This window comes from Montipora capricornis, chromosome 5, assembly GCF_036669925.1.
Source record: "Montipora capricornis isolate CH-2021 chromosome 5, ASM3666992v2, whole genome shotgun sequence".
NCBI lineage: Eukaryota > Metazoa > Cnidaria > Anthozoa > Scleractinia > Acroporidae > Montipora > Montipora capricornis.
The window spans coordinates 11,316,077-11,343,399 of NC_090887.1; the positions used below are offsets into that span (position 1 = coordinate 11,316,077).

The window sequence follows — 27,323 nt, forward strand, 5'->3', positions numbered from 1 at the left end:
AAGCATTAATTAAAAGTAAGTGGGTTTTTGTTAGTTATACTCATAGACCTTACATTTATAGACATTAATTCTCATCCTATTCAATTTACACCATTCAGTAATTTGAATAAGATCATGTTGAAAGCTTTCTTGGTCATCGATTGTTTTAAGTAATTTATAGACCTTACTGTCATCATCATAGAGAGCTAACATTTACTGAAACTCACTCCAGGTAGACCATTATAAATATAGTAAAGAACAAGGGTCGAAAATGGACCCCTGGGGTACACCAGATGTTCACGAGTAGAAGAGTTGAAGACCAACTAATGACTTTATTGGTAAGAATTTAATAACGGTTTCTTTGTCTGTATATCATTTTTGTGACGCGGTAAAAAAATGGAATTTTATCCCGTTTGATTCCTAGAACGGCTGGTCGCAAAGTTCTATTCTTGTGATAATTTCACACCATCGCATTTTAATTCTTTTAGTCAAAGTTGGTCATGGTAGAATATGGGTTTCAGTACGTTCTCATTTGATACCTCATTCCATGCAGTATGGCAGCTAAGCTTGCAGAAGTCTTCTATAGCATTCAATTTAATCAGTAACAAGAAGGTCGATCGGTCATACAAATCCAATTCATGCGCGTGTCCTTGTCACTCACTAACTAACTCATAAATTACGGGCCATTTGTTAAGTCTTTTGCCGAGGTAACAAAAGGTTTATGAAAAGACCATCCCTTAATTAAAAACCCAATTCTCTATTTTAATTAACTGAAATTGATCGGACGAGAAGGAAGTGCGATTCAACGGTAACCAAGTAGCAAAGTACACCTTTTGGCTTCAAATACCTGTCTTGTTAGTTTTCATTAAACTCTTCAGTACTTAATTTCAAAGAGTAAAGCAAGGTTATGTATCTAAATATTCAAGTCTTGCGCAGGTAGCGTTCGTTGTTTTCGCTGTTTTCTCTTCGATATGATCAAGTAATTATATCCGCACAATCCCGAATCAAGGATCGATGGGAACTTTTCGTGTACCTCTCTTGGAAGAAAATGGGGGTTTCTTTACGCTCCTACGGAGTACGTGAAAAAGTTCTCTGTTCAGTCTATCGTCCTTACGCAACAAGACAATAACGTCTAATTTCAGATATCATTGCAAAGGCTGAATTTTCTCCTCAGTTATTCAAAAACCCTGAGCTTTGATGTGGCTCTGGTTTCAACTCACAACCGTCGGAATTCTTAGAAAAAAAGATCATTTGTTACACGAACAATATTATCAAACCTTGGCAATATAAAGGTGAGCAGACACGAGGGGTCATGTTGCGGTGACAAAAAACTTGTGTAGTGCACACTGAGGCGACCTGTAGCGGGAACATGTAGCAGGGACAAAATCACAACTTGGCACACACATGAAAATGTTGCAGGTACATGTTTCAGTGATATGTTGCAGCGACATGTCCCCTCGTGTGAACTGATATGTTTATAACTGTGCAACACCAATTTGGGGGGTGATTTTGTCCCCGAGACGTGTCCCATGAGGTCCAGCACATGTTGTGATTTTGTTCCTGCTACATATCCCCGCTACAAGACCCTAATGCATGTCGTCTCAGTGTGTACTACACACCTTGTTGTCGCTGCACCATAGACCACTTTCATAAATGGCAACCTACTTTATGTTCTTTTGTATTTATGTTAATTAGACCTACTGCCCTCATTTTGAAACAAATATTCTTTTAAAATTTGCTCGTCGTAGCGAGGCTAGAAGGGACTAATTAACATTAAAACAAAAGAATATTTTATTTGACCGCTATTATGAAAGAGGTCTATGTCCCTGCAACCATGAGCCCTCTTGTCTGCCCACCTTTATAATGTAGCATTCACATTTAAATGATATTGAAATACCTGAAATGAAACGCTTTATTCCCAATGAGTTTGAATTGGATACAACATTGAGTTAGCCGATTTGGTCTATTGTTTTTTTTCCCTCAAAACTTGGTTTAAAAATAAACACTTTTCTGACGCTGATGGGAGCAAACCTCATACCAGATTCTTACTCTTGGGTAATAGACTCTTGTCTTTACCTAGTAGTGTAATATCATGTAGGGTTTGGATGGCCCAATACTGATATTGGGTAGAGTGCAGTGTTGCTGATTAGTGTAGCTATTGTATTCAAGGAAAAGCGATGGGCACGCCTTTTGTCATCAAACTCGTATGTTAATGAGACAAAACTTAATTAAACAATGACGTCAGCAAAGATTCGCCTCGCATGCCCCCCAAAAGCAGTAATGCCCAGTTTATAGCCTTCCACACATTTATTTGTTCATGAAGTCGTTTATTTTTTAATCATTATTTTCTTCATCAAAACTTACTGAACTAATCCTAGGGCACAAAAAAACGGGGAGAAATTAATTTAAAACAGAATTGCAGTTGTACATGTAGTTGTTCAGTCTTCAGTGCCAGCCTTACGTTGTGTGTCGTAAGACTTAGTTTAAAAAGTAGGGCTTGCGTCCATTGAACTCCTCTTCTCTCGTACGTCTTAGCTTGTGTGCTGTGGAAGCTGTTTCTTCTGGAACATCAAATAACCCCGCTTCTTCTTCAGATGCATCCGGGACTTTCTCTTCCTCGTCAAGAGAACGACGAATGTCTGAAACGAGACGGTTTAAAGAGAGCGGGCAAGAAAGTGATAATTATTATCACAACAAGGTATTGGGCTAATACAGCCGTTTTAATTGATTGTCGAAAGTTATTCCAGGTTGATTGGTTTTACAATACTTGGCTGACTCTTTGGCCTTCAAAATTTCACTTCACATTCGTTGGCTTGAGTTCCGCGGTAGCACCGGTTGCATGCATTTTTTTGTGCAACTGCTTTCTTTGATTAGATTGCTTAAATCCATTTTGAGCGGTTAAAACTATTACCCAGTTTTAGGCTGTACGGCAGTACAGTGAAATCCGCTTTTAAACGTACCGTACCGTCAAGTAATCCCTCTCTCAATCACAGCTAAGAAATACGAAATGTGTCTGGTTCAAGAAATGAAAGCTGGGCCAAACCTGTGGGTGTGACCGTTCAAATGAAAGTTATCCTGTCGGTGTGATCATTCTTGAACGTTATTAGCAATACTTTCCATTGAAGCTGATCATCATGTTGAAAAAGGCGATTCTGAGGGTGAAATCAGCTTAAAGTGTCATCATTTAAATGAAAGCAAAGGAACAGTATTTTCTCTTAGTACTGTATTTAAGATTGCAGATTGCGGTGATCAGTTTATCTTCTCTTACATGCAAGTCTCTCTATTTCAGACTTACGTGCATCAATAACCCTGTAGACAAAAGTTGAATTAACTCCTCCAGCGCAATTGTCAACAGCTCCGTTACAGGCCTGAGTGAAGTTTTGGAAGCATTTGTTAGGTGTCGATCCGTGCATGTCGAACTGCAGATCGGCGTTTACAGCGGTCCAGCATTCACCTGTTGGCGACAAGTAATAAATAGGTGATCAGATTGTTGGGTCTTACATGTTGCGTCCGTTTACACACGCTTTTGCATGTTTTTGGAAGTTGTTTCACGATGTTTGAAAGTGATCAAACTTTTGAGCCAACAACTCCCAACATTTCCTTTGTTCCATGAACGCCGAAGCGCAGCGCCACCATGTTGGAGCCGTTTGCATAGCTTTTCCAACATTGTTGGGGCCACGCACGCGCATTGCATATGGTCTCCATCGAGAAAGCAACGCATTAACATCTTGAAAACAAGATGGCAGTCGAATTTTATAAGTTTACATTGAAGTCTTATGGGTCATATCCTTCCCGTAATACACTGCACATCCTTACAGTGTTGGGAGTTGTTGCGTGCGTTTGAACACAACTGCCAACACCATCCAACATCTGCAGAACTAACATTCCAAACATTGTTGGGAGTTGTTTTCGCGGAGCTTTACATGCATGCAAGTTTTCGTTACCTTGTTCGTGCACCCCAAACATACTGAACCCCCTTCGACGAGCCTCTCTGGCACACCTGCACAGAAATTTGGTAAATTCCCCAGGCCAGTTTGCGCCAGGTTCCAATATTCTTCCGTTGAATTTAGGACTGACTGGGTTAACTTGATTCAGCAGCTCGATGTCGAATGCGCGGTTCGAGGGGTTCTCGCCAAAACATCCGACAGATTGATAGGATAGCTCACAGGGGACATCTGGAAATTAAAGGGGTATTATTTCATACAATTAGTTACGGAAGCGATGGTGTAGTGAAGCTTTGAGTGAAGATGATATGTCAATAGGCCATTTCCGAGTTCATGTCTGCGTCCTCTTCAAAGCGAGTCTACGTGCGAAGTTTTTGTGTTGGTAATTAGTTCTACTTTACATATGAATGAAAACTAGTTTTCGTAAGGAAAACCTCGCACTTACGTTTGCTTTGAAGAGGAGGCAGACATGAACTCGGAAATGGCCTATTGCTTGGCAAGGGGCGAAATGACCACTGAAAAGAGAGGCAGGAATCGAAGCTGCGACCTCTATAACGCAGGTCGAATGTTCTATTTATTAAGCCTACGTACGAGAACTCCCGGTTGCCATGCTTCTGGATGACAAACGACAAAGATTTTTGTGGCTTCTTTGCAACTGTTTAAGTTTCTTCTTTAAGTGTGATGTGTCATGTTCAGTAAATCCGCAGTTCAAATGTAAATATACCTCTTCATCTTATGGCCCGTTTATATGGAGAGAAGTTGTCCCGACTAAGAGGGTCACCCTTCCAGCCTAATCAGCTTTAGCGAGCGGTTATATGAGGAGAGAATTGACCCTTTTGCTTGCCAGTCAAGAGGCATTTTCGTTCATTAGAATACTGGAAAGACAGCACTCGCGCACGCTCGCTTTGTCCTTGACCGAGTTGACCCGGAAAGGCGAGCCAAAATGTTTACATGGAAAAAAGTTGGCCGGGCTAGGAGAGTGACCCTACCGTCGAAAAAGGATGATCTGGTGAGGCGGGTCACCCTTCTAGCCTAGCCATTTTTTTTTTCATGTAAACGATTTGTCGCGTTTTGTAAGGAAATGTAGGAAAAGATGGCCTCCCCAGTTTAGCTCGGGTAGGCGGGTGAGCCTTCTACCAGGGACAACTTTTCTCCGTATAAACGGGGCCTTACACTCAGCTTTGCCCACGAGGGGATCATTACATCAGTCATGGTTTGGAGAAGTGAACTATTGACTTTCAATATGTTCAGCAGTTTTCAACTGGCTGTTGCATGTGAAACCAAAATCAAAGTTCTGACAGGACAGAAGCAGGAAATGAAATAAAATCAAAGACAACTAGCTCACCTGAAAGGCGATAAACTGCGTTGGCAAAGTTTTTCCCCGCACAGAAGGCTTCGAAAGGTTTGCATGGTTCAAAGCACTTGTCCACACAGTTAATTGATATACCAAGCTTGCCATAGGTAACCTCACTCTGTGACCCACTCCAACATTCTCCTAGAAAAAAAATGACGAATAGCGTTTTATATTTAACATATAGATTCCGTAAAAATATAATAAAAAGGTTGACACTGGCTAAAATATTGTGTTGGACGTTTCGGCAACTGCTGTTGCCTTCCTCAGCAGGGATGAAAAATGCAAAAATCTAACGGCGTCCCGATGGTACACGATGCGTATAAATATAAAATCGCACTTCAAAAGAATATTTTAAAAAATGAAATAAACAACAAAAACGAAGGTCTCCAGAGCACTCTAAAATATTTTTTTTTTACAAATTCTTTATGTTATTGTAAACGTTTGGAAGTGCTATATGCTCGTTTATAGCGTTCGTATCTCGTAATGAATGCCAAGCCTCCAGAATAAGTCTTTGTCGCCATGCCGATGATCTGTCAACAATTTCGACGTTCATCAAGTCTATTTGGTGATTGTAGCGCATGTGGTGTTTGGCCAACAAAGAGTTTTCATCTAATGTTGCTATGGCCTTTGAGTGCTCTTTGACGCGTGTTTTTAGCGCGCGCGATGTCTGACCGATGTAGACACAATCACAATCTTTGCATTTGATCTTATATACGATTCCTCTAGAGGCCTCCCTCTCGATTTTAGAGTGCTCTGGAGACCTTCGTTTTTATTGTTTATTTCATTTTTTAAAATATTCTTTTGAAGTGCGATTTTATATTTATACGCATCGTGTACCATCGGGACGCCGTTAGATTTTTGCATTTTTCAGCCCTGCTGAGGAAGGCAACAGCAGTTGCCGAAACGTCCAACACAATATTTTAGCCAGTGTCAACCTTTTTATTATATTTTTAACATGCCTGGCTACACACCAAACATTTTTATATAGATTCCGTGTTGCGGTGCGTCTGTTCAGTAGTAAAAGGGAGCTTAAGCGCGCGACGTTTTTGAGACGCGAACGGCAACCGGACGTGAACAGTTCACATGCTAGGATAGCAGTGTCCCAGATTTTTAAACTAATCGTCTAGCAATATAAATGTGGTTGCGTGAAGACAAGTTAAAATGGAAAACAGCTTACTTCCAGTTGCCGTCCGCGTCCATTTAACAAATTTATCCTGCGAAATCGCGCGGAATATCGCGTGATACTTAGCCGACGAGGGCGTAGGCCGAGTTGGCTAAAATCAGGCGATATTCCACAAGATTGAGCAGGATAATTGTTTTATTATTCAACACATTTATAACAAAGCACAATTTTCTACGTTTATTGCAAAAAAAGGTTGGAGAAACTACCGACACAAAATTACGTACATCGCGGGATATCTGTTGAGTACGCACGACGAATATTGAGCGTGCTATGACCATATTTGGACATTGCCACAATGTTTTGGATAATAATACCTCTTAGAAAGCCTCCAAGAGAGGTGAAAATGATTGTCTACAGGAAACTCCGTGCAATAGATATGGAATATTTTTCAAATGATCTTCTGCCTGTCATAGCTAAAGCACCTGTAAATAATCTATCTGAAATTACTGACCACTACAACAATGCACTTCGTCAAGTCGTGGACAAAAATGCTCCTGAAAAGTTAAAGTAATTACCATCATACCGGCTGCGGCCTGGTGTGGGCGCGTAAGAAACGCAGAAGAAAGCTTGAACGTCGTTGGGGCAAGACTAAATGCCCTCATGATTACAATGCATATGCAGTACAGTGTAGACGTATGCAGCTTCTGTTATCCTCAAGCAAGGCTGATTATTATGCTACTGTTATTGATCAGAACCGCGATAACCAAAAGGAACTGTTCAAAATAATGGATCACCTACTTTGTCGCAAGACTGAATCTAAACTACCTGATCTGCCACCTGATAAACTTCCTGATAAATTTGCCGGCTTCTTTATCTAGAAAATTGCTGCCATACACAGAAATCTTTCCTCTTGTGTTTATCTTCCACCTTCAGTGGTTTCTTCAGTAGTTTCTTCCCTCCTGGAGTCTGATTTGGTTGAGTTCGATTCAGTTCCTGAACCTGATGTTGAGAAGTTGATCAAGTTATCGTCGTCAAAGTCTTGTGCGTTACCTACTTGGATGGTAAAGCAATGTCTGCCTGTGCTGTTGCCATTTATAACTAACATCGTTAACCTCTCCTTATCGACGTCTACTGTGCCCAACCAGTTTAAGAGTGCAGTCATAACACCGATTCTGAAGAAGTCATCTCTTGACCCAAATGTCTTAAAGAACTTTCGACCGGTTGCAAATCTTCCTTTTATTTCTAAAGTTGTGGAAAAAGCCGTTGCTCTGCAAACTTCAACGCACTTCGAGAAGAATGACTTGAATGTCATCTACCAGTCTGCTTACAAAAAATGCTATGGTACGGAGACAGCACTTCTTCGCGTGCAGAATGATTTATTGATGGCTCTCGACAGTTGCTGCTCTGTTATTCTTCTCATGTTAGACCTTAGTGCCGCATTCGACACAATTGACCATTCCACCATGTTATACACACTAGCTAACAGATTCGCCACCAAGGCGAAGGTTCTCCATTGGTTTGAATCATATCTATCGCAAAGCTGTAGTTGTAAACGCCAAATCATCATCTTGGTGTTATCAACCTTTCGGAGTCCCACAAGGACGGAACCCTGTATATTTCTCCAATTGGTGGTATTGTTAGAGGTCATAATATATCACATCACTTGCATGCAGATGATACCCAGCTTTATCTATTCTTTTGTTATCAGGATCATGCGTGTATGGCACATGCGAAATCTTCAATGGAATTGTGTGTTCATGATACCAAGATCTGGGTGCAGTCTAACTTTTTTCTTTTTGTTCATCCTAAACACAGACAAACGCCGCCTCTTCCTTCCTTTGCTGTTGGAAATGAAATGATTTTGCCTACCGAATGTGCTAGAAATAATGGTGTCACGTTTGATCATAACTTGACCATGGATCAACAAATTACCTCGATCTGCAAACCTGCCTTTTGTCATCTAAGTAACATTAGGAAAATCTGGAAATACATATCTCAACATGCTGCCGAAACCATTGTCCATTCTCTAGTCTCGTCCATACTTGATAATTGTAATGCCCTGCTATGCGGTGTATCTAAGAATCTCATTACAAGACTTCAACACGTCCAGAATTGTACAGCACGCTTGATAGTGGGATCCAGGAAATATGATCATATTCGTCCTTTCTTCACTGGTTGCCTGTAGAGAATAGGATCGCTTTCAAGACTCTTGTCCTCCTTGTCTCTGGGTGAGAGAATTTCTCCCAAGTATCTTCCAAGACCTCATTACTGGCTATGTTCCAACCAGAAATCTTCGATCTGCTTCAAAGTGTCTACTGATAGTTCCAAACTACAACCTGGAATCGTACGGAAAAAGAGCCTTTTGTGTTGCAGCGCCATTGTTGTGGAACTCTCTGCCAGTGGATATTGGGTCTCAAAGATCATTAGCCACTTTCAAGAAAAAGTTGAAGACATTCCTTTTTATTAAGAGTTTTCTTAATTTCTTACATCATCTCATTCCACTTTCACTTTTGAATTTCAGCGCTTTGGGCATTGTCATGGATACAGCGCTATATAAGATGATATTATTATTACATGTATTATTATTATTATTATTATTATTATTATTATTATTGTTATTATTATCATTATCATTATTAAAAACGTCGCATATGCTTCCTAATAGGTTACAGATGACGTCAAAATGTTGTAAGAACAAAATAAAGGTGGCACACGAGAGAGCGGAGTTTGTCACTGATGTGCTTTCCACATTTTAACGTCTTCTGTTATCTAGTACTGAACAGATGCACGGCAACATGGACTTCTGGCCTCTCTAAGACATGGCTTCTCTACGTAATTGCAATAATTGCGTTCATAACTGCGAGGATCATAACTTCACTTGATTTCATATCCGCAGTTCATATATGATCCATTTCATATACCATTTTCATCATTGATACATTCCTCACGGGAACATTACAACCCACAAATGACCAGCTCCCAACGTCAGTGTCTTCATAGCTCAGTTGGTTAGAGCGTCGCACCGGAATCGCGAGGTTTTCAGGCTTTGCGTCCATAAATGCGAGGATCATATCTTCACTTGATTTCATATCCGTAGTTCATATATGATCCATTTCATATACCATTTCATCATTAACATGGAGTCTATTTGTTCTGTATAACTAAAACTGTCTTAATTTTTTTGTCACGTTAGCTATGCGTCTGTCCTCTGATAGATTACAGGCGTGCCTTATTGAGCTTATTATAGAATCATGCGTAAAGGCTGGTTCACAGATGTGATTTTTCATTTGGGCTTCGGTATCCCAGTCTCGGGAATTTTTTGTCTCAAGCGCGGTTTAAATGCAGTGAAACGTTAGTGTGAACGAGATGTAATGTTGGCGCGATTTTTGACGAAACACCAGATTTAGCCAGGAATATCATAGGGGCGTAGTCGGACTACGCGGGCTGTGTTTTTAAATCTCGGCGTTTTGCATTGAAATTCATCGGGAAAAAATTGGCAAAACCTTAAGCGAATTTAGCCGGCCACAAAACTGATCAGGTTTTTGCAATATTTTTAAAATTCGATCGTATGAGTTCAATTCTAAACAAGGGACCCTAATAGCATCTTAACTTGATTCTTTCCGTAGTTCAAATAATGTATGGCTTTCATAGCTTTCGTCGTACACAGGGTTGTAAGATAACCGAGGAAAAAGTTCTTCCATGTAATCAAATCTGCAAATGGTTAGTTTCTCTAGTGTTCGCAGATAAGGACGCCAAACCGTGAAATCATGGAATTAAGTCCGTAGCTTGTTGTTCTGGTTCGAATCTGGTTCAGGCAAGATAAATGTGCTTGTTCCTCTCAATGAGTACTCGGACTTGCGAAAAGTAAACAAGGCGTTTAGGTATTTAGGATATGAAGACAAATCAACGTTTGAAAAGTACTGCAAGCATGAAAACAATAGACCACTTTTCTCCTTTTGGTCTTCCTCCAGAGATAGCACATTTCGTTGTTGTAATCTTTGTTTTAAGAGATAGATTGCAGACTGCCGTGTGAAGAATTATGCCGATCGAAGACGGCGTTATCCTACGAGGCTAAGGGCCTCATAACTCACAAAGTACTTCACAATTCTTTATGTCATGCGAAGCCAAATTTCACTGCTCAATCAATCAATCAATTGATCACAATTTTTATGTGCGTTTCTTGGCAATCTATCGCTTCATGGTGCTAATTGGGGACACATTCAGACCAGAACTCCGTGTCCTGCTCTTACTGACAAATAATGCGTGGGATCTTTGACGTCCCACAGAATTTATTAACGTGGTTTGTGAGATGGGTCCTACAGGTTTATAGTCGTTATCAGTGAAGACTTGAAAGTCTAGCCATTTGCGGATTTCACAGGAGTGTGCCATTTCCGATTTCATGTCTGCCTCCTCTTCAAAGCGAGTCTAAGTGGCAAGTTTTTGTGATGGTAATTACTTCTACTTTAAATACGAATGAACACTAATTTTCATAAGAAAAACTTCGCACTTAGACTCATTTTGAAGAGGTGGCAGACATGAACTCGGCCTGGCCTATGGACAATTTTCCCAATCCCATAATGCAATACGTTTTGGAGGTTCTTAACATAAAAACAATACAAGTTATTTACTATTGGGACTGTGTCATGCTGGATATCCGTTGTTTTATACAAACAACCCCCAAAATGAACTGTATTATGGGATTTGCGAAAATAGCGACTTAAAATGCAGCACTTTGTCCTCAGTTATTTAAAGACCCTGAGTGTTGATCCGGCCGAAGTCGAACTCACGACCTCGCGTAAGAGGAATCTGATGCTCAACCAACCGGCTTAGCCAACCGATTACCACTACTGTTCTCTTACACATTCAAAATAATTTCGGAGGTCTAATGCTTTGTTTTGATCTCGGCTGTTTCAAAAGTCTACAGCAAAAATAACGTGACTTGAGGAGACGTCATTTGGCCGTTGCTTCTACTTTTGGACATATGACGTCACTATTATAGGACAGGAGCCAATGACTGGGAGTGAACAACATCCCTATATTCCTGTCACGGCGTTTTCACAGACCGCTTTATTTTTAGATTGAATTTCCCGCGGATAAGACTCCCGCAGGAGCCCGATGACCATTCACAAGAAACAAACTTGACTTCATAGCTCCACCAAAACGGAACTACCTTTGTTTACTTTCTTGCGGAAAACGCAGTCTAGAATAGATCGGTGTGTAAAAATGCCGTGACAAAGGCTTAGTATGGAAGTCACGGGCTCCTGTATAGGATGAGATGTTTTGCCGGATAGTTACAATTATGTGAGGAATCTGAGGAAATCATAAACGGAAAAATATCTTGAATGAATAACAAGGGACCTTATATTTTATCACGTACCATAGAACTGTACACCAAATGTAGTGTGTCCTTTTTCCTTCGCAGTTTTGGCGCAGCGACACGCGAACTCGGGCATGTAGACATCCCAATTCCGCCAGTCGATGGAGTTTCCTTCAAAGATCTCGAGCGTCGGATCCCTATCCGTCAAAATGTAGTCTGGCAATGGGCGGGGATCCTGCTGGTTATCTTTGAAACAACCAATCCTCTCGAATCCCTGGTCACAGTCAGACGCTAGAAAAGGGATTATAGCGCTTATCGATAATGGCTCGGGAATTCTTTGAAAATATCAGATTGGAACTAATTGGATTCAAACTGTAGCCAAAACTAATGGTATCCTGACGGCGGCAAATTAACCGAGGAGATTATTCTGTGGACGCGCGCTCAATAAAACCATTTCTAGAATTATGTCGGTCTACAGTAATAACAGTAACTTTATTCATTTAAGGACGCTGCCTACTATTATAATTGCGCATACGTTCTGCGCATCTCGAGACACTTGGGTTTCCTATCGGTGATGCTTACTACTACAGTGATATTTTTGCGCGGTTTTCAACTATCCGGAGAACGTAGATCTTAGTAGGTACTCTTGGTATCCAAAAAGAAAATTGGGGGTAACCATGCATTTTTGTGAGATAACCAAGCTTCAATTTGAGAAAGAGCGTCATACATTGCTTTGTATTTTAAAGCTTTTTACAAATATTATTCATAAATTACCTTTGAAAAATGCTTGTTTACCCCCAATTTTATTTTTGGATTTCAGTGACACTTTTTAAGATCTACATTTCCAGCATAAGAAGAGTTTAGTAGGCACCGTCCTTAAGGAGGCTGAAAACCATTTCAACACTTTCAATGAAGTCTGACTATTTCGAAGGATTGATTCTACCCAACAACAAGATGCACTCATTGATGTGACATAACAAGTCACCATGGCAACAAAACAGCCCTGTACAAGCACCCTATATTTTGTCTTTGATCCCTTATATCTAAAAAAATAACTCGGTGACCCCCAATTTTTATTGCTGGAAAGTGATAAGTAGGAGCTGGAGCTGATTCATAGCCACCTCAACAATTAGAAAATTGGTGGCTCTAAATCCGTTCCAGAGACTTCTTTCACTCTTACAAAGAGTTTTATCTTAGCCTTTTAGATCAGTTAGGCGTCATCAAGTTCGTTTTTGAGATACAAGCGTTTAAAGACAAAATATAGGTTTTTTTTATAAGGATCGTTTGTTGACGTGGTAACATATAACGACACACAAATGGATCATCTTGCTAAGCAATTATTGTTGTTTCATTTGGTACCACAACATTTCCGTTACATGAAACAGTGTTGTAGAGTTAATCCTTTGAATAAAACATTCCCTCCACTCAAACTATTGAAACTCGTCTCAGCAACCTTACTTAAATGAAAGGGAGGGATACCAGAGGTTATCACTATCTAGGGTATCCGCTGGCAGACGGACGTCATATACCATGTTCGTTTTCTCAGTATTGGACTGGAACTAGCTTGCCAGAGGCTAACTGTAGGAGGCTAATGCTTGGAGGCTAATGCGGGGGAATATATTAAAAGGTATTTGCTGATTTTGGCGAGAAAGAAAAACTGGACTACCCTGGAGAAAAACCCTTGGAGTCCAACCCGTTCTCGCCCTTGAATTCGAGATTATCCTGAATTTTTGATTTGCTTTGAATCCATTGCTATCGTGAATTTAAAAGACTGAAAGCTTGATATGGATTATGGGAAATAGTCATATTTGTTTGAAGAGACTACCCAAATGTATGAACGTAGGACTCGAACCTGGGAATGTTGATTATTCCGTCACCTAAACACTCGACCACCACACTGCTAGCTACTCAGGGACAATATATTACTATATATCTATTTCATAATACTGTATTATCACTCGCCAACAAACAACATTAAACACTACAAAAGGTCCGTTTCCAAACTTCACGACAAAGCTGAACATTCTAAAATCAGAGCTTAGGCCTAATTACTCTTCAGTTGCGAAATTCTATGGTAGACTTATAAAGAAATTTTTTTTTTGACAAAGGCCTTGATCATCAGTGGTAAAGCGCAAACAAGCGGTTCCTATAAAGTAGAAAGTCTGGGTTCAAATCAAATCCAGGGATATGATTTTTTATTTCCTTATTTCGTCTGCTACCACAAGTCCTGGGACACAGTGTTCAAAATTCGCGATAATAGTGAATTCAAAGCAAATTAACAGTTCAGGATAATCGCGAATTCATGGGCGAGAACGTGTTGTGGAGCCAGATTGAGATCGACTGCATGGAGCTCAGTCCACATACAACTTCATCCATGGCCGAGGTCAGGGTTGAATCTGGGTTGCAGAGTTGGGAGACGCTAAGTCACCCAGTACTACCACAGTAATATCACTCCCCACAATACGTAATGATTAGGACATTTCTCACCTAATTCAAACACAAAGTTTGTCCACTGTTGTCCAACGCATTGTCTATCAAGACGACCACACTGCTGATAATCATCCGAGATGCAGGACGTTGATGGTGTGAAAGTGTTTACGTCATATGAACCTGGTGCATCGCTCCAACATTCGCCTGAAATAGTTTCATAATAATTAGCGACGATCGAAAGAGATTGAGGAGAATGTGAGATTTTGACTCGTCTGCTGTACATGCAAGAACTCGAGCTGACATTTCAACGTCGCACTTCGTCCTCCATCATTTTGGATACAGTTAGCATGGTAAGTCGAAAGGAAAGTTAGCTTCGGTTTTTTAACAAGTGGACAGTGCAATCTACTGGACAAATCGATTTCTCAAAACTAATTTAGGTATCCACTTCACAATTAATTATCGAATAGAAAGCGTTGTCCAATTCACGAACAACTGACGCCAGGTCGTTTGTGGGAGGTGGTCGCCTATGAGATTTATGTTCAGCAACACTAGCGAATAGGAAACTTTCTATATTTTTTAAAAATGTGCGCTTACATGCATATGAGAGTTGGTACGAAGGATTCAACTTCATATCCAACACAGTACATACCGTAGAACTGAAGGCCAAATATTTTCCATCCTTTTTCCATGACAGCTTTGGCACACCTACATGCAAACGCCGCCATGTAATTGTTCCAATCAAACCAATTAATTCTATGTCCGTTGAAAACGTTGCTCTTAGGATCCCTTTCGTTGATTATTTGCGTCTTTAACACACGGGCAGGATTATCGTGATAACAGCCTTTGGCTTTGTATGGGACGTCACAGTTGCTGCACTGCCAGGATTCAGCTGAGAGTCAATGGGAAATTTTATGAGTCTTCTTAGGGCGTTTTTCGATTGAGCAAAATTAATATGAGATTCTTTTGGTTTCGCAGCTCAACGCGAAACGATTGGCGTGGAATGAAATCTCGCGCCACGTTCTTAGACAATCAACAGCAAAACTAATTATGATTGGCTCGCACGTGATTTCCCGCGCTTAGTGCCGTCTGCACATATTACACCTTTGCGTTGTGATTGGCTCGTTTCATTGTCTTCGTTTGTTGTGAATGGTTAAAGTAACGACCTTTGGTTTGCATGTCACTTCACTCAACTGAAAAGAGCTCCGAATGCACGGGTAGGCAACACGAAGTGTCCCTTTATATGTCTAAACCTTTGCTACTTATTTCCAACAATAAGTTAAGGGTAAAGGTCAGCATTATTTTTAGGTCAGGGTAAAATGCAGCAGTTTATCCTTACTTCAGGAGCAGTATTCGGGGATACTTTGTGACGTTAATTGTCTGTATTCCGAGAGGTGAGGAATGAAGAGCGAGGGGACACTTCGTGACGCTTATTGAAATCAGGGGGCATCTAATTAGGGCCATTTCTGGACATATTTCATAAAAAGTGACATATATAAAAGACAAAAAAAGGAAAGGTACTCTATCTTAATCTTGGAAAACGTTGTTGCGAGTGTGGCCATGCTTCTTGGTGGATAAGACAAAACTTCGGGTAAAAACACAACTCAGTTTTATTCCAACATAGATTCACCATGTGGGCTGATGCAATCTGCCTCAACCTGGTGTTACAAGATATCGTTACATTTACTTCCGGTTACAAGGAAATTTACATGTTGAGTTTGCACCCAACACCCCCACTCAAACACAACATGGGGTTTGCTACATTAGCCTAACAGAGTATCGAGTTTAACTCTACTTACAGGCTTGGTAAATACGTCTGCAACATTTTTGTCTGTAGGTACATAAGTTAAGCTGACAGCTCCGCTCTGGATCTCCAGTCTTACATAATGATATTTTACATCAATGTGCTTTGATCTTTTGTGATGTACAGGATTGTTAGCTAATGCAATCGTTCCCTGGTTATCTACATATATACAAACGTTCTTACAAGGATGACACATTAGATCAGCGAAAAGTTGCCTAAGAAATTTAGCTTCTTGTGTAGCAGTGGCTAAAGCTACATATTCAGCTTCACATGAGGACAATGCTACAATAGATTGTTTTCTGCTTTTCCACGAAATCAGTGAGCTCTCATCACATAACTTAAATGCATAACCACTAATGCTACGTCTATCATCAGACATAGCCCAGTCTGAATCACTATATCCCACTAGTTTCAGCTGCGTTCCCTTAACAAACTTTAAGCATCTGTTATTAGTACCCTTTAAATACCTCAGCACTTGCTTAGCCATCCCATAATGCGATTTCATTGGCTTTGACAGATGTTGGGATAGATACGTCACAACATAACACAAATCGGGTCTTGTGCAAGTCATGAGATAAATTAAACTTCCAACAATTTCACGATACAGTTTTACATTTTCAAATTCGCTTTCATTGACTGCACTGGTTTTGTTAGCGCCCAGCTCGCATGGAACTGCTTTTGGCTTGCAATCAGACATGTTGAACCTTTCCAGAATCTTTTCCACAAACTTTCTTTGATTCATTTCAATACAATCCTTTCCACACTTGAATTGGATACTTAGAAACCATGATAAAACACCTAGGTCTTTCATTTTGAATCTCATCATAAGAGACTCTTTGGCCTTTTTCAACACATCAGTGTTACTACCTGCAATAATGATGTCATCGACCCATACAATTGCAATTACTAGGCCAAATTCAGTACTCTTAACATAAACGCATGGATCAGCTAGGGACTGTATAAACCTTTCTTTCGTTAAATAACCATGCAACAAACAATTCCAATTCCGACCACTCTGTTTCAGGCCATATAAGGATTTCTTTAGTTTACATACAAGCTTTTGACCATTGGGGCCTTTTCTCTCATAACCTTCAGGTTGCTCTATGTATAACTCACAGTCGATGGGAGCATTTAAATAGGCCGTCTTAACATCCATCTGATGCACTACCATACCCATCTGAATTGCTAACTGCATTAGTATACGAACTGAAGTTATACGAACAGTTGGTGAAAAAGTTTCATGGTAATCTATACCTGGGGCTTGGGAGTAGCCCTTAGCAACAAATCGTGCCTTGTACTTTTCCTCCCCATTGGGATCTAGTTTTATTGCATACACCCACTTCCCCCCCACTGAGGTTCTACCCTCTGGTAAAGGAGTGAGCTCAAATGTTTCATTGTCCCATAATGCATCTAACTCCTCATTCATTGCTTCTCTCCACTTACTGGACTCTGGGGATGAGATAGCATCTTGGTAGGACTTTGGAACATTACTTACTCTGTAACAGAAATCAACTGTGCAATTTGCAGCATCATCAACTGCATTGTCAAGTTCCTCACGAGTTACATAGTCATCAAGATACTTTGGTCTAGCACGATCTCTACTTGGGTAACGCCTTGTACTTTCCTGCCCATTTTCAGGTTTTGGCATTTCAGGTTCTGCTGCTTTAACAGAATCAGGTAGTAAGTTCACATTTTCATCAAAACTGTCAAACTTCTCAGTGAACTTGACGCATCGGATTTTCTTGACATTGTTTTGATCAGGGTAATAAACAAGAAATGCAGGACTAGACCTGTCATAACCAACGAAAATACCTTTCTCAGCCCTAGGGTCTAATTTGGTTTTGTTTTGAACATAAGCATAGCACACAGTACCAAATGCATGCATGTTAGACAAATTGGGTTTGATACCTGTCAAGTACTCATAGGGGGTTCTACCTGTTTTGGGGTTGTAACATCTGTTCCGTATGTAAGCTGATGTCATGACAGCATATGTCCACAGCTGCTTGGGTAATTCTGCATCAATTAGTAGGCATCTAGCCATATCAAAAAGTGATCTCCAGGCTCTTTCAGCCGTTCCATTTTGATGGGGTGAGTAGGGAGCTGAAAGTTCATGCTTAATGTGGTTTTTCAACAGAAGGGATTTGAATTCTTCACTAATGTATTCACCCCCATTGTCGGATCGCAATCGTTTCACTGTACCATACGGTGCAGTATCAGCCAAGAATTGCTCAGTTGCCCTAACAGCATCACTCTTATTTTTGAGAAAATATACTCCGAGAGCACCTGAATAGTCATCTACAAATACCATTGCATACTTGTGACCATCTTTTGATTCTGGAGTGATAGGACCTGCTAGGTCACTGTGGACTAACTGTAGGGGTGAAGATGCACGACAGTCTGGCTCCCTATTTCGATATTGGGACATTTTCCCTTGCACACAAGTGTCACAGTCAAGCTTACCCTTTGTGGTAATTTTCATCCCCTCAACTACATTCTCTAATTTGAACACATCATTCATATTGCAGTGCCCCAGTATTTTGTGCCATACTTCAGCACTGTAAGCTCCACCACTGGGATTTGTATAGTTAAGATAATACAGCTTACCATATTTCTGTATGGAAAATTTCGTACCATCTGGGGCACTCAACTCAGAGGAATTTGGTGTCAAATTTACAGCACCTCCCTTACTGACTGCTGCTTGAACAGAAAATATGTTCTGCTTATAGCTAGGTATGTACAAAGCATCTTCAAGAAAAACTTCATGGGGAACCCCCCCTAAATCATGTAGAAGAACTTTTGCTCTGCCCTTGGCAGATACAATACCGCATGCTCTACTACCATCCGCTAATTCTATGTAATGGTTCGCGGGGTTAAACTTGTCATCAAAATTCAAAAACTTAGCTTTGTCATTAAGAATGTGAGCAGTAGCTCCAGTGTCAACTAACAAAGAGTTATCTCTAATGGTATTAAAATTGTCCACAGTCACTTTGAACGCAAACGAAGCGTCCTTTTTATCATCACTCACGGTTTTTGCAGTGTCTTTCTTGCGACATACTTCCGTATTGTGAGTCTTCGATCTGCAGTGGCTGCACCATCGGTTGTTTTCCTTCTTAGGATTCTTCTTGTCCTTAGACCGGCACTCTGGCGATTTATGTCCAAGCTGGCCACAGGAATAGCATGTCACAGTGGCTTTTGGTGGCGAGTTCTTCTTTTTACAGTTCATGACGCTGTCTTCGCCAGTTTGTGATGGGGTACGTGATTTCTCCGTCTCTTCGTAGCTCCTCAGTGCGATCTTGAACTCTTGGAACTTCATCTTGTCTTCCTTTTCATCGCGCTGCGAAACAATGGCTGAAAACGTTTTATATTCCTCAGGTAAGCCTTTTAACACCATAGCAATCAAAAGGCTGTCACTGACTATCTCGTCGGCCGATTTCAGTGATGCAGCTGCAGTTTCGGCCCGTAATACATAATCCGTAATACTCTCAGCATGGCCTTTTTGCAGTGAAGTAAGTTCGGTGTAGAGCGCAAGAACACGTGGTTTGCTTTTGCCCATGTAATGATTCCTCAGTATTTGTAGAGCTTTCTTGCCATCATCCTTCGCATCTCTCATGACCAAGGATAGGCTACGGTCATCTAAACACTGGATTAGTTGGGCGAAAGCATCAATGTTCTTGACCCTATTTTCCTCATCTAGCTCGCCTTCTGCTAGGATAACATCGTGCAACTTGTGTAGTCGCATAAATCCAAGGAACTTAATTTCCCAAAGCTCGTATTTCGTTTCGTCACCATCAAACATTAGTCGTCGACTGGGCCCATAACCTGTTGCGAGTGTGGCCATGCTTCTTGGTGGATAAGACAAAACTTCGGGTAAAAACACAACTCAGTTTTATTCCAACATAGATTCACCATGTGGGCTGATGCAATCTGCCTCAACCTGGTGTTACAAGATATCGTTACATTTACTTCCGGTTACAAGGAAATTTACATGTTGAGTTTGCACCCAACAAACGTGTGTAGTAATCTTGTATTGTACGTGTGTATTAATCTTTGTATTTTTTCAGGAAGCCGTCGGCTTCCTGGGAGAATACACTCTAGAGAGTAAAGGAACTTCCGACGTTAAATAACGAGCACCTTTACCTTTACCTTTCAGTTGTGGGTTCAAACAGAACCAGACTGAAGTGAAGTAGACAGAGACAGCTTGAGGTCGGGTACGTGAAAAGAGCTTGCAAAAGGGGGTAATGTTTCAATCATTTCTTACAATTACGAGTTTTAATAATTAGTTAAAAATTTGGGGTACTAAGTTATAAAAGAATGCCAAGCAAAACCATTACACAGAAACTTCATAAAACCATATATATTTATAAAGAGCATAAAATTTTTGTTTATGTAATATTTAAAAATTATGGGATATATGAAATCACATGACATCACGGAGTGCATAATTTGCATAATTCTGCAAATTTTCAAAAGATAATAAAAGTATGTAAAGAAGAGAAAAATTCCATTTTTGTCCATGATTTTGCAACAACTGATCTTTCACAAGTTAACATTCAAAAGAAAAAAGGCTGCAAAAGTGTCTTTCTAATTAAAACATTGCAAATCAGTACTTCAATAACCCGCATGGTTGACTGACGAGAGAAACATTTTTATCAGTCTCCATCAACTAAATCCATACCATGTTCTATTTAATTAAAGACACATCAACAGTCTCTAACATGTTTAATTTTGCAGTGTTCTCCTTCTTGGACCCCTTTGAAAAGGCCTCCCTGCTCACTCTTTCAGTCATAATTTGAGACCATTGTAATGGTTGTCATCAAAGTAATAGTCCTGTTATGTATGGTGCCTTCGGAAGCAAGGTTCTGGCCGGCACATTCTAACTTCACAAACAGCACAGGTGTAGATGGTCTTCACTTCTTGAATGTGCACCTTACAAGTAGATCTGGTGTCATGACTTATGAGTTGATGGAAATGATCATGGTTGAGCCTAATGTGAGGGTTAGCGACAGGGATCTGACATAATCCTGTCTCTACTGAAGCATTTCCCTTCAACTAATGCCTTAATTTAAGCACTGACTTCCTGAACTCAAGACTGGAAATGCTGGTATGATCAGGGAATTTACAGTGCAAAATGTGTGCATTTGAAATACACACTTCGTAAAGTAAAAGAAAACCTTAAAATACCAGACCACTTCCCTCATGAGTCGGGCATATGAAACAGCCCTTTGGTCTGACAAATCAACACCACCCATGTAAGTATTTTATAGGTTAATTACACCTGGCCTCTGCAAAGTCCCTCTTTTCCCAAGTTCCATTAATTGACAGTTAAAGGAGTGCTGGACAACAGTTTGATCAGTTTTACTTGTGGGAGTGGTAGCCAAAACACTTACTGGTTTTCGGTCACGCCATGTCACGCATGTCACACTTCCTTTTTGCCTGAACAAACTCTCTCCCCTTTTGAGCTGTTTGACTTTCTTTTCTTTCAGACCACAAATTTGTTTTGGTAGGCCTGACCTGTTGGATCTAACTGTCCCACATGCTAGGGTTTTCCTTTCTTCAAGTTTCTCAAACAAAGTGACTGATGTGTAATAATTGTCCATGAAGACATTGTACCCCTTGTCTAGGTAAGTCACATACATTACAGCTTTTCTACCCAAGTCTCTCTGGACTCCATCACCTTCCTTACCAGGATAAATCTTGCTATTTAGCACATAACCACAACTAGATTCAGCAAGTGTAAATGCTAATGGATTCCAAATCTCCCGGCTTGATTGGAATGACCTGCCTAAAGTGCACTTTTTCCTTGAACTTCATCAAAGTTTCATCAATGGCAAGCTGTCTGTTAGGCTTATACACTTGCTGAAACATAGGTATTACTAAGTCCAGGAATGGCTGAAGCTTGCACAATTTATTTTAATCAGCTGAGTCAGCCCTGGGTGCCTGGTTGTTGCCTGCAAAATGCAAGTATCGCAAAATCTGGAGGAATCGATCCCTGGCCATTATGCTAGGGAAAAAATGAAGAGTTCAGAGCAGGATCTGCATGTGCTCCAATAAGAGCTAAGGTTTGGTTTGGTGACTAAACCCATGTTTAGATACAGGCTGACCTGACCCAAGCCTTCAATTCATATGTTGTGACCCGATACCAAACAGAACCTTCTTTGGGCCTCTTTTTTGTTCTGCATATGAATTAGTTTGTTCAACTAACAACTGCCATGCCTCTTAAGGGAAGAACAGCAAAAAGAAATCAAGGCGAGATCAAAGGTTTTTAGAATCAACTGTTATTCCAACCTCTTCTTAAAATTCCCTCCTCGTCCCTTCTATTGATTTCCTCAGACCAGTCATTTTTCTCCACAGCCTCATCCATTTCTTCATCTGTGTCGTGTTCATCAGAGTCTTCTTGGCTAGATCCTGACTCATATGCCTGGAATCCTTAGCCTATACCAGAGCTAGTTCAGCTGAATTTTGCTACCCTATACTATAGTAAACTCCCACCGATTTCCGTCTAAATTCTGATTCTAATAATATCCAGAGGTGTTTCATGATAGCCATTTATTGACACTGTTGAGGCTGAGTTATACGTAAACTTAAACTTTGCCGATTTGATTTTTTTATATTCTTGAGTGGAAATTTCTGGTTTCCTTAGTCTTGATAAAATCTTCAACCGACTGGTCAGTTTCATGAAAAATGATACCCTAGACCGAAAGGCTATGATTTATATACTATCCTAGAGTAAACTGCTTGAAAACCATACCCTTCACAGTGGCACATACCTATATAGTCCATACATGGCAGTACCCCCCCCCCCCCCCACTCCCCCCAGGTCAGTGAGTCAGTGCTCTGTTAAATGGGCCAGAGACAACTCGTCTTCATCAACAAAATTAATTTACGCAGCTTCGACGACTTATAGGGTCAGAATCTAGCGAAGCATCATTCCTAGCAGCCGCCATTTTTAATCAAATCACGTACACAACGTCTTAACAAAAAAACTCCTTTTAATTTCCTCAACATGCTCGCCCTGCTGCTCCCATATAGAGTGGAACCTAGAACGGGATGAACCTAAAGGACTGGGCACAAATACTTCTCTTCGTTTAAACTGGACGAGTGAATCGATTTAGTTTTCTTTGTATCTCTAAATTTGTTTGGAGAAGATCGTGTGAAAATTGCGAAATACTCATCTCATGTAAGGGTATCTTCCAATCATTAAATTATTATTTGCTGCTCCTTTGTTCACCGGCATGAAATTGCGAAATACTCATCTCACTGTAAAACCATCTTTCTAGCTTTAATTTGTTACCCAGAGAAGATCCTGTGAAATTGGAAAATACTCATTTAAGCCTTATTGGGTAATAATATTTCACAATCTCTACAAAGCCTTTGTGCTTCATGTGGCAGTCAAATTGGAAACCGAAAGGAAAGGCCCACTTGTTCTAAGGCAGAAGCCGAAAAGATGGCGGTGAGTTGACTTTCCCTCTTCAATTCGATAATACGTTAGAAAGCCCGTTCTTTCTTCGTGTAATCTAACCTCGCGTATGCAGTGCGAGAGGTCAACGTCGAAAATAGGCTGTATTTATGTGTTAGTATTGATTTAACAGCAACCTGAATAGTCGTGGACTACAAATTTTTCCATCTGCGACAAGATTTGTTTGTTTGTTGTTGTTGTTTTTTTTCACTAATCCTTGAGCGTATTATTGTCAGACAGTCACACCTACCGGTAATTAAGTTCTCCCTAAAACTGCGATCAGGAAAATGAAACTACCCAAAAAATTAATAACTGGTTGCTTTCGTCAGGAGCGATTCAATTTATCACCTGAGTATAAAACAAGAAATTGCTCTGAGGAAATTTAAGCCCACATGAGTAGTTGGCGTCACCCAATACCCTACCCTGTGAGGCCTTAGTAAAATCAGGAACATTGAACATTCCGGGGCGTCCCGTTTATGCATAAACAGAAAGCGACTAAGGTGGGGTCGCTAAAGTTACATTTACCCAAAAGTGACTAAGATGCATGGGGTGTATAATTGGCTCTTTGCAAACGTAAACAGGCTCTATCATTGTAAAGAAATAACGTCATAAAATATACACGGTAAGCTAGTAACCGGGGGTGAAGATAATGATGGAATAACTTAACGGATATTCCTTTTGTTGGAATCATCCGTTGTTTCGTTATTAAGTCGGTAAGTCGTCCCATTTCTATTCTCCAACTAATTTCCAAAATCGCAGAGAAAGTCGTATATCATCAATTGCGTAGTTATTTAAACGCTAACAATCTCTTGTCGTCTTGTCAATCTGGCTTCGGGCGGAAACAGATGTCACCTTTTTTGTCGGTGAAATCCGTAGAAATATGGATAATGGTCTTCACTGACCTGAAGAAGTCCTTCGACACGATAGACCACCATATCCTACTAAACAAGCTACAGAGATATGGCATATGTAACGGGACCCTTCTTTGGTTTTCTAGCTATTTTCTTGGCCGTTCCCAACACGTAGAGGTCGACAAAGCTCTCTCTTCGCCCCTAGATATAGCTTCTGGCGTTCCTCAAGGGTCAATTTTGGGGCCCCTGATCTTTATAGTGTACATAAACGACATGCCCTCCTACATCTGGTTCTCAAAAGTTCTGGTTTTGCAGACGATACAGTGGTGTTTTTTTGCTGCTAAAACTGCTAATGAGTTAGAGGCAAGCCTCAACAATGATATCAACCGTATTTCTTCGAGGATGCAAGGAAATAAGCTTTTTCTGAGTATGAGCAAGACTGAATATGTAATTTATGGCTCACACCAACGGCTTAAGCGGGAGGGATAACATAAGCTTATCCTGCAATGGAGTCTTTTAAATATCTTGGCATCGTGATTGATCAGCACTTGAGTTTTAACAACCATATTGAACACGTGGTCAATAAGGTCTCGAGGAAATTGGGTGTTTTTAGGCTTTCGAGAATTTCTATTCCCATGGCTGCTGCTGAACGCCTTTACAAGACGATGATTTTACCTATTTTTGACTACTGTGATGTGGCCTGGCACGGGTGTGGTAAAGTTAACGCTGATGTACTCGAGAGTTTACAGCATAGAGCTGCGAACTTAATTTTTCCAAATTCCGGTCTCGATACTAAAGAGCTGAATGCCGCGTGACTTTGGGTCTAGTACCCTTGATTAATGGACGAAAACTTCATATTGCCTTGTTAACTAGAAAATGCCTTGATGGTTCAGTACCACTTTATCTGAATAATTATTTTAATTTAAATACTTCTGTGTACACATTTACGACTTGACGCTGTAATGACATTCATTTTCCGAAAGTCAACCTTGAGGTCGCCAAGATATCTTTTTATTTTACAGGCGCGATAGAATTCAACGATCTTCCTCGCCGTATTAAATCAAAGGAATCCTTCATTGAATTCACAAGGGACACTAAAGACTTTTTCCTCAGTTAGATGATTTCGTGTACATGTACGGCCATGTAACAGTTTTCTTAGAGTTTCTTACCTTTTAGACTTTTTTGTATTTTTACTTAAGTATTTTAATAACAGGACCCCCTTTGATACCAGTGCTCATTACACTGAAGGGTTTATCTGGTATAAATATTATCATTATTATTATTATTATTATTATTATTATTATTGTTTTCGCAGTTTATTGTGTAAAACGTTAATATGCATATTTACATACCTCATAGGGCGCGAAGCGTAGCCTATGGGGTTTATAAGAACTCAGTATTTGCATAACTGTAAACTAAAGAAGAGTACTGATATTATTATTATTACTATTATTATTATTATTAGTATTATTATTATTATTATTATTATTATTATTATTATTATTATTTAACATCATGTTCTGGCTGTAGTCATTGTCGTCTTTTCTTCTGATAGGCGAGTCATAACAAATGACCAAAGGCTAACAGGATTGTCTCTTCTTCACATTTCCAACACTTCCCTCAAAATCCTTGCAGTTCCCAACAAAGCAGTTTTTTTAATTAATCCAACATTGAATGGTATCCCTAGCTTTTCAATCCACCTATCAAATCCTTTGGTGACACTTCCAAGGGCTCCTATCACTACAGGTACGACTTCTACCATTTTGAGTTTTCACAATCTTCCGATCTCTCTCTTCAAGTCCTGGTATTTTTCCACCTTTTCCCTTTCTTTTTCCCCTACTCTTACATCAGCTGGTACAGCAATATCGATGATTATCCCCTTTCGCTCTTTCTTGTTAATTACAATTATATCTGATCTTCTTGCCTCTATCACATTATCACACTGAACATTGATATCCCACAAAACTTTGACTTCTTCATTTTCTACTACACCTTCTGGGATATGCTCATACCACTTTGCCGTATGCTCCAACCCATTCTTCTTACAAAAATCCCAATGAACTTTCTTTGCTACATTGTCGTGTCGTCTCTTATATTGTTTCTCAGCCAATTTCTCACATCCACATACTAAGTGTTGCACGCTTTCACTTTTTTTTCCACATAATCTACACAGAGGGCTTTCACTGGTCTTATCTATGTAGTGCTTTACATAGTTTGTTCTGATGGCCTGTTACTGTGCGGCACATAACAATGCTTCTGTCCCAATCTTCAGATCACATTTGGATAACCATAATTATTATTATTATTATTATTATTATTATTATTATTATTATTATTATTATTATTATTATTATTATTATTATTATTATTATTATTATTAGTATTAGTATTATTATTAGCTGTCAAAGAATTCACTTTCACGAGGCGATTCAAAGAAATAGCCCGAAATTGCCTCACATACATGCTAGATTATGTTGTAATGCAAAAGAGGAAAACTAACCGTGAAAAGGGCTATTGGCCACCCAATGTGTCCCAGGTTGGTTGTGAGGGTCCGTATTCGCGATGAGACCGGCTGGGTGGGTGTTGATGACAGGTAGCCTATCCCTTGGAAATACGCCTTGCATCAGAGGTGCTAACACAGGGTCAGAAAGACAGGCTTGCCATAGTTCTTGGGGTCGTATGCATAACGATGGAATTAAGAGCCTTGTGACAAATCGTAACCACGCGACGATAGCGATCAATTTCCAACTGATTCTGAAATTCGGCGTCCACAGTTCGTCTGAGTTCCAAATTTCAGGTACAGGTTCACGTTACCCGTTCAATGGGGTATCGGATGATCGGGATGTCCACTTCCTGCCGGTGTCAAATCAAAACGGAACAAACCGTAACCGTTTTCGCAATTCACTCTATCAATGTGTAGACCGTGCCCACAATTCATGTCTCAACTTCCTGAAAACAGCGTGTTGTAACCATCGATCTTTTTTCGATCCGTCAGATCCAGCGCAGACTAAGGCATCTCTTCTCCAATCACAGTCAGCCGAGTGTCTTGCATGTTAAGCAACTCAAAG

General features: G+C 40.2%; 1 protein-coding gene and 1 pseudogene across 2 annotated transcripts in view; both read right to left on the reverse strand.

Annotated features, from left to right (window-relative positions):
* Positions 1–2,285: 2,285 nt before the first annotated feature.
* Positions 2,286–27,323, reverse strand: part of LOC138048814 (uncharacterized) — a 31,183-nt gene continuing 6,145 nt past the window's right edge. Inside the window, exons 2-8 of one of the 2 annotated variants that reach the window (XM_068894933.1) lie at positions 14,797–15,036; positions 14,205–14,351; positions 11,778–12,008; positions 5,269–5,418; positions 3,924–4,154; positions 3,275–3,433; positions 2,286–2,618 (exon numbers count right to left, since the gene is read on the reverse strand). In XM_068894933.1, the coding sequence (XP_068751034.1) occupies positions 2,458–2,618; positions 3,275–3,433; positions 3,924–4,154; positions 5,269–5,418; positions 11,778–12,008; positions 14,205–14,351; positions 14,797–15,036 (1,319 nt within the window). In that variant the 3' untranslated portion in view covers positions 2,286–2,457. The remainder of the gene's footprint in view (positions 2,619–3,274; positions 3,434–3,923; positions 4,155–5,268; positions 5,419–11,777; positions 12,009–14,204; positions 14,352–14,796; positions 15,037–27,323) is intronic. The other variant, XM_068894934.1, reaches the window with a different exon arrangement.
* On the reverse strand, positions 21,207–22,309 carry LOC138050082 (piggyBac transposable element-derived protein 4-like; annotated as a pseudogene).